The sequence below is a fragment of the Spodoptera frugiperda genome, chromosome 29 (assembly GCF_023101765.2).
Source record: "Spodoptera frugiperda isolate SF20-4 chromosome 29, AGI-APGP_CSIRO_Sfru_2.0, whole genome shotgun sequence".
Classification (NCBI taxonomy): Eukaryota; Metazoa; Arthropoda; class Insecta; order Lepidoptera; family Noctuidae; genus Spodoptera; species Spodoptera frugiperda.
Window position 1 is genome coordinate 2,460,356 of NC_064240.1, and position 8,560 is coordinate 2,468,915.

Consider the following 8,560-nt stretch of genomic DNA (forward strand, 5'->3'; position numbering starts at 1 on the left):
AAACTGGGACAGTTTAATAGAACAAAATAATTTGTAAAATTTAACACAGTTCTCTATGTTTTGTCGTGTTGTTGACACCTTAATAAATGGGGGATTAAGAAAACTGTCTTCATTAACTCACGATTTGGTAATTGTTTGTTCAGTTACGCATTAATTTGACATGTTTGCGCGTGCGTGACTAAAGAGATGCGTACACGCACTGGTTCGATTAATACAGGTATGTAGATACATATGTATGTAGACGTGTTGAATATGCAGTTTTAAAATGCATTCGCAGAACATATCGTGCAAGTCACTATCAGTGGCAAACAACATTTCACAACATGTTCAAATATTGTTTTGTTGGTTACTTCATTGTGTATGTAACTTTGTTGTTTAGATTCCAGTTCTTTACTAGAGTTTTAATGTAATGCGTGCCAACTGCGGCTACCTACATAATGGTTTACTTGTTCCACATGATCACTTCGTCCATTCAGTTAATTTCTAGTGTCACAAGATTTGACAGCGACTGACAACAACAAGTTGGAAACATCGCTGGGCGAGCAATGGCTGACCGAATTCGCGCGTTAATCCCCCGCCAACGATTTGTCCGTACAGTTTTAATTATATCCGCTGCGTTCCATTTTCGCGCTTCGCGACCCAACCGTGCCGCAACGGCTTCCGCGACTTGACGTTGACCCGATCGACGATCGCCCGTCGAATGCATGATGGACGCACGGATAAAATTAAACTCACCACGCCAATTTACGTTCAACAACCCTAACTTGTGATCAAAATCTTCTAGAGCATCCTGTAATGCACAATGACAAGCCATACATTTTGTTTTCGCAGTAAAACATGTTTTATACCCGGTGTAATGGCGGGCGAGCGTGCGCTGGAGCGCGATCAAACGAACGGGATGTTCCGTGCTCGTGCTCGTCAATTAAGCAAAATCGCACATTTGGCAATGTTCCCGAACAGTTGTTCCACTCTCGAGATTTTAGCGTTTGATTCGCGAAACAAGCTGCGCCCATGCCCATATAAGGCGGTAATGCCGACATGCACCGACCCGAGGGTACTAAACCGAGCGCTCGGCTCGCGAAAACTTGTCGCAAGGAATTTGTGCCACGAGAGCAGCAAGTCTCATAAATTTTTATTCGGATCATTTGCGGGACATAACACATGTTTTTTCTTTTGCACAGCCATGTAAACAGAGCATAAATATTAATAAGTATTATATGTTCTGGAGTCGGTGGACCGACGCCTAGTTAGACATCACGCACGATTAATTGGACTACAATTTATTACTTCTTTACAAATACACTTTTAATCCCGCATTGACGACTTTAATTTGGTAAACAAGAAATCATCTTGCTAATCATGCCTGTAACCACTTTTTTAAATCGTAGATGCGATTTAATTCAGAATTGATTAAGTATTTTACCTAATGACCACTTTTAAAATGTTTGGTAATGTCATTAGTACGTAATGGTAATAGTCACTTTATTTATATTATTATACAATAAGTACCAACTTTCTTTCTAAAAAAACTACCTTAAAATCATTGCCAGCACTCTAAATAAGAATAATCATTAAAATTGCTAACATGGCAGAATCGCAACAATGCACGAGCTCGCGTCATTAGTGAAAATATTTGAACAACTTTCGTTTAACTTTTTAAACTTTCATTTATTAGTTTGTTTAATTTAAAGTCGTGGTGGCCAGAAGTACTTACGTAGCTTCTCATGTATGAGGGTGCTGGTTCGAAGCCTACCAACAGCCAGTACCATTATACTTTTTACAAATTATATCTAATTTTAATTAAAATTAAATCTAAGATTATTTAGACACCACTGATAAACGGTGAATGATAAACTTGGGCTTATAATTTCTAATTATAAGTTTGAAATCATCAACCTGCATTGAGCAAGCGTGGTGATTAATGCTCAAACCTTCTCCGTGTGAGAAGAGGTCTCTATCAAACCGTAGCACCTAATATAGTGAATAAATAAAAAGGTAATTAGTTAAGCACGTATGACCGCAATCATGAGTTTGCAAATTTTTTTTGACGCATTGTAAATATTCACAATTATTTTAATTTTAATAAAGTAAATGCCTCTACACTTTCTCTTAAATAATTACATAAGAATATAATTATAATTAGGCACTCTCTTACATAGTTATTGTGCGTGTTCTGTGCAAAATAGCAAGTGGGTCGATGGGCAAAAAAATAATTTATGACTGTACCTAGCTATATTTTTATCTAGTGCTGATATATAGGTACTGTCTTTCGCGACGGAAGAGAATCAGATAATTCCAAAACTTCGGTTAAAAATACCGACTTCAATACCTACGTAAAACACGAGTAACAAGTCTGACAACATTAAATGATACGCTGAAAACGGTTCAACCAAATGCGAGATAATCGTTCACAAACATATATAAATACAAACATATTATGTACAGCTCAAACTGAGAACCTCTTTTTTTTGGAGTGGGTTAAAAATTATTAAAATACACAACTGTCCACGGCCTGGCAATCAACCGAGACCTCTTGTTCGGCAATTACATAATGGTAATGGTACATTAAACTACCATGATACAGTAGGGTTTGAGGCTTGTCAAATCCTTGAACAACACCTAAATATCAAGTTAAATCATTTTATATTGTGCAACTACATAAACACAAGCTGTATCAACTTTCATATTAATTTCCTAAATGGTTATCAGTTCACGAAGTCACGCGATGCGTCTTATATCGGTGCTGCGTAAAACTGAGACGCATACGCATCGTTTCTGCGTCATATATGCGCAAGCGGCGCAAGTTGACTGACTCGGCGCCTACGCACCATAGCTCTATCATCCTACTTATGAGGATTTATTAAACGTATGTATTTATTTCATTGAAATATTATTATCGTGTCAGATAAAGACGCCACAATGGTTAGAAGTGACCTGCATCTAGCGGCTCCATGGGACTATTAATAATTTTATTGGTAAGGACGAAGGGGGACTGTGAGACTCTTACTGACTAAAAACCAACCTGGTCTCTAGGTGTGGTTGCTTCAAAATTGATGTTGTTTATTATTGACAAGTTATTAAAAGGAAATTCCGAATACCGTTTTTATACGTTTTCTGGGAAAAAGCTACAGAGACTGCAGAGAGCAGAGCTAGCTACAGTGTTCTTAGGTAAAAGTAATTAATTATTATTAACTATCAGAACCCATGATCTTGAACTATTTGTTTACATTGTGATGTTATTTTACGGAAAAACCACGAAAAAGAGATTTTAAACGATCAATATTTCGTAGTATAGTTTTTTATAAATAATTCTATTATCGTAGAAAAAGTAAAAAGTTGTTTTATCGCAGCAATCTTAAAACAAGTAATTAAATTGTTTGACGACAAATGTACCATGCGCCCATGGACACCCGAAAGACCAGAATCGTTACAAAGGCGTTGCCGTTATACCTTTTGCAAGTTAGGAATTTAAGGGTTGTTGAGGAATCGGGGATTAGGAAGATTGGGAAACGTGGTAATTACGTTTTAAAAAGGTGGAAATCAAATGATTACTCTTTATGAATCGAAATAAAAATCTTCATTATTTGGAGCAGAGCAATTCTGAATACAAATCGACTGACATATTCAGGCCGTATGGTTTACGTAACTATAGAATAAGTGGATCTAATATTTAGAAGACGTTTTGTTTACCATCTCATTTTGTTTATGTAAACAGACGCATTTACGTACACATTTTATATAAGCATAAGCAACTATCATTGTGTGTGGAGAAAGCTCTTTAACGTTTTTCAAGCGCACTATTATCGGTAGCGCAGTTACTGTTTACATTAAAAAATACGTAAGCAAATACCTAATGTGGTAGGACTTAAAATAGATACAACTTTCCACGTGTTTTACTAATCTCCTTGAAGGTCGAAATAAAGAAAAAGTAATAAGTTTATTGTTGTTTCAGCTCTGGGTATGATGTGTATTGTTAATTTGTATATTTGTAAATTGCACCCACAACATGGGGGAAAATCCCGAAGTTTAAAAAAAGCTAACGGGTGTTTAACGCGCACTTTCGACTGGCTACATTTTCGTAAAAATTCATGGTCGCAAGCACGAATCGTCGGTAAAATATAACTACACGCCATTTATCTCCGAAGGGGTAGGCAGAGGTGCACATTACGGCACGTAATGCCGCTATACAATGTACACCCAGTTTTCACAATTTGTGTAAGTCCCATGTAATAGCCTATTGCCATATACTGGGCACCGAAAAAAGCCCAGCAATACTCTGCCCAACTCAGGAATAGAACCCGAGACCCCTTACCTAGCAATCGCACTTGCGACTCGGCCCACGAGTAGCATTTGCGTTATAAGTTCCGTGTAATAGACGATGAGCCTATTGTCATATTAGGTATACTGTGTACCTACAATTCCAGACTCCGTGTTACTACTGAGAAATTAAAAAAAAACCGAAAGAAGCCCAGCAATACTTTGGTAAAAGTAAAATATAAAATTTCACTTATAACCAGCTGGTAAATACCGTTACGAATGAAGTAAATAAGGCTACATTGAAGTGTTCCAGTTGTCAGCGATCGTTCCACCGTGACAAGTAGACAACTAGTTAACTGGGGTGATAATACGGTGGCGGGCATCTAATCAGGTGTGACCATTGACGATTATATTATTTGTTTTCATTAAGTTATAGCATGGATATCTACTTTCAGTATTAGGGACACTGGGACAGTTTACACGCTTTTTTTAAGGGGGAATAATCATCCAGTGTCTTCTCCCGCCTTGGGCGAGGCGAGAGGGAGTGTCAAACAGTTTACACGCGGGCTAGTTTATTATTATGTTAATGATTTTGAACGAATTTAGGCACATTGATGGACGTTACGCTGAAAACTTTTTGTGTTTAACATTCTCAATAAAATAAGTTAGATTAATTATTATATTTTTCAGCTTACTCACGTAATTATTTGACGAGAAACTCGACTAGTTTCCATTATTTATGTCTCACAAAAGCTATAACATAAACAAAATTATGTTGGATTACAGATGTTTGTAATGTTTGAATAAATTATTTTCAAATTTTTAACCAACGCCATTGAAGACTCGTCCAACCTATATATGAGCAAGCATGGTGATTAATGCTCAAACCTTTCTCCATGCGAGAAGAGGCTTTGGTCAGCAGTGGCCACTAAAAGGCTGATGATGTGTCATAAAAGAAGAAGTTTCTTCTGGAGTCGACCTTAGGCGAATCGGAAAGAACTTTTCGTTCACAAATATTAAATCTGTGGCATAAACTAAAGCTGTATTATAAACAATGTTAGTTAATTACATTTCAATGCGTAACTAAAACGTTCAGTAGTAAACTAGTAACTAACTACTAAGGCCTTGTGGCAAAACACGTTGGGGCCGGGCCCCAAATAATTACTTGCGTGTTTTCATAACCACCCACTATATTCGCAGAAACGCAATTCAACCGTGCAATGCTAATTAAACGTTGCAAATTTAAAATAAGTACTCAATTTATGTCGTAGATATGTTTAAGTATTTATCCCTAATAGTTTACTATATTATTGATTAACTACGTAAGTATCTAAAATACTTCATAATCTTCTAAAGAAAGTATCGTGTCACTAATCACAGGAACCACAGACCGAGGGATATTGCCATATACTGGGTACAATTCCAGATTCTGGTTGACAATGATGGTTGGCAATATGTATCGTGAAGCGTAAAATAAGTGTACAGTGCTTAATCTTGCATCGATTTATAATAAAAAAATAACGTAACCAACGACTGTTACATTGTTAATAAACAATTATCGTTGTCTAGCCTTACGAGTATAATTTATTATGGATCGCGATTATTATTTGAAGCCAAAACCGTTTGCGCTCAGTTCATTTTTTTGTGAACAGAATGTAGTGAACAGATGTTAACCGTTTAAATTTTTTGTGTTACAGTTTGTTATTCCCATCCTAAGGCTATGTCCTATAATAATTACATCAGAGTAGAGACTATGCGGGTTACCAGGGCTTCGGCTCGAAAAGCAGGAGTAGGAACGGGGTGGTTTTTAGTCAGTAAGAGTCTGACACTCCCTCTCGCCTCAGTCTAGGTAAGAGACGTCAAAAAAAAGAGTAGAGACTATAGAATATTCTAGGCATTGTCCAATACATAAACACAATATCTTAAATTCAAATGATTAGAATGGTACATTCATTAAAATGAATCTTGTTATTAGCAAAGTGCCAGAAATCTCGTGTAAAACAGTTTTCCAGTAAATATTTTGTTGGATAACCAGTTTTTTCTGTATTGTGTCCGATCTGGAGCTACGTCTGGTGTGACGTGTGCGCATGTTTTGCGCTCCTGTTAATACTGGGAAAGTAACAGCAAATACTTTGGCATTCACAGTGCATCTCGTGTTCCAAGAGTTTTAATGTTCTTGAACTTTTTTCGATATCACGAACGAATAAAGGGTGAATACTTACGAAGATTAAAAAACAAAAACTGATACATTTTCTGATAAACGTGTTTCAAGTCTTAAGTATTGTGTGGCTTGTGTCGCGTTGAACGCTTTTGCCCACAGCTGTTCATCATTCATCATTACAATTTAATACGAATGTCCCTTTGATGCGTTTCACATAATCGATCTTAAAGAAAAAAACAAAACCATTTGCCAAAAATTTTCATCCAAATATTTTCGATCTCTTGAGTCAGGTATGCAAGGACAGTGATGTCAAATAAACACACTCACTATACTGGCGACCACTGAGCACTGGTTAACTACCGCGCGTTATAAAAATGTTCAACGCTTTTCATGAGAACATCAAGGATGCAGTTTCCGCTCGTGGTCTACCAAACTCCGAGTCTAAAACTGTCATATTGCCCATTACACGTTGTAGAGTACCATACGGATAGCTTCCTGCCTATCTGTCCTTCAATTTCGCATCCAAAGCCACTGTAAAGACCTAAACACAAGTGGTTCGGACGCACACATTAATGTTCGCATTCGTATTGTGAATAAACATCGTAATGTAGCAGATAAACTAGGATGGGAGCCAAGACGAAAATATGCCACGGCGCGTTTTTCCATTGGATTTTGCGCTTTGGAAACGAACAGTAGACGCGGCAGAACATACTGGTATTCATTGTTAATCAGATGGAATGTGATAAGAGAGGCGACTCCTATCACTTATGCTAGCGTCGGATGCTGCACGGCCGCAGAATAATGTATTAGTCACGCTTGAGATTCATTACATGTACCAGAATACATGTCTAATGACGACACTTTCTTCTAAAGGAGAACGTTGCACAGAGACGCGGCGTCGTTGTTCATGTTGTGTACCTAGTTGCAGGGCACTGGCGGGGGTGTGGGGTGTACTGAGTATAGAAAGTGTATGTACCTATCTGTGTGTGTGTTGTGGTCATTGTGTACAGTGTCCCGCGTTTGTGTATGTCTTGCAAGGTCACACGTGGAGTGGTCATGTACGAGACAGACAGGTCGATGCACACGCGTCAAGGTGGGCACGGAAATTTTCATTCAACCGACTGTTCTATTTACATCACCGATTGCCACAAATATTGTAAGTGGCGCATCGCGCGCGCACTTCCTCCACACTGACGTAGGGAACGTCGGACCTTCGCGTGCCATACACTCGGACCACACCAGATACTAAGGTTTATGAGCCGGCAGTCTCTCCTAATCTGTTTCGTTCCCGGAATACTTTCGTACATCCGGCTGTCAGACATTAGACGGACAGAGGAGACGGCCGCCGTGAGAGGTATCTGGTGGTGGGTGAATGACAGGCGAGGTGCGAGGTGCGAGGGCGGTGCGCGCGGCAGGAGCTGGTGTTTACGTTGTGTTCACTGTCAAACGTGTTATCTGTTATGTGAGCAGGTGCGTGGCGCTAGCGTCGCGGCATGCGCGCGCCGGCTATATTTGTGTGCGCGCGTCGTTACATAAAACTGTCGAGTGTCGATCCTCACCTCCTCTATCTTGAGGCTGGTGCGGACCACCTTGCGGGTGACCGCGCTCTCGTATGTCTCCTCGATAGTCTCCGCCATGGTTGCGAAGCGCGGGCGCAGCGGGCGACGCGCGCGGTAGTTGCGCCGGTACTGAGCGGCGCGCGGTTATTTTTAGTCAGCGGCGTGGTACGGCCGCCTCACAGTGGTGTAACTGGCACTCGGGAATCGGGGTGGCGAAGCCGATGGCGGGCTGAGCGATACTGCCCGCCGGCCTTCGTCGCGGTGGCGGTTAGGGGCGCTGCGCACCCGCCGCCCGCCTGCCTTGTGACGCCGCACTCACAGCCTCGATGACGTCACTCTTGTTGTTGCACTTTATTAAGTTCACTCGAAAACACTTTTCCACAAAACAATAACACTCACTTTCTGCTATTACTGTCACTCCTTATAGTTGTTTACAGTTGTTTCACTGTTAAGTAGCAAATAGATCGCTTGCTCACCCTGGTTTTCAGTTTCTTTCAGATTCACTCTAGTGTCTGTCTTGAGATAACGTGTATTTACAGTCGATCACTTGATATCAAATTAAACCATAATAGGATGAGTACTC

At 39.7% G+C, this 8,560-nt stretch overlaps 1 protein-coding gene across 3 annotated transcripts in view; it reads right to left on the bottom strand.

Annotated features, from left to right (window-relative positions):
* LOC118281560 (tropomodulin-1) overlaps positions 1–8,332 on the bottom strand; it is a 69,947-nt gene extending 61,615 nt beyond the window's left edge. Inside the window, exon 1 of one of the 3 annotated variants that reach the window (XR_007707406.1) lies at positions 7,978–8,234. Coding sequence is in view for 2 of the 3 variants with exons in the window: in XM_050706416.1 (XP_050562373.1) it covers positions 7,978–8,055 (78 nt within the window). In the remaining variant the exon portion in view is untranslated. Of the gene's footprint in view, positions 1–7,977 lie in introns of all 3 variants that reach the window. The other 2 variants (XM_050706416.1, XM_050706420.1) reach the window with 2 other exon arrangements.
* Positions 8,333–8,560: the final 228 nt, after the last annotated feature.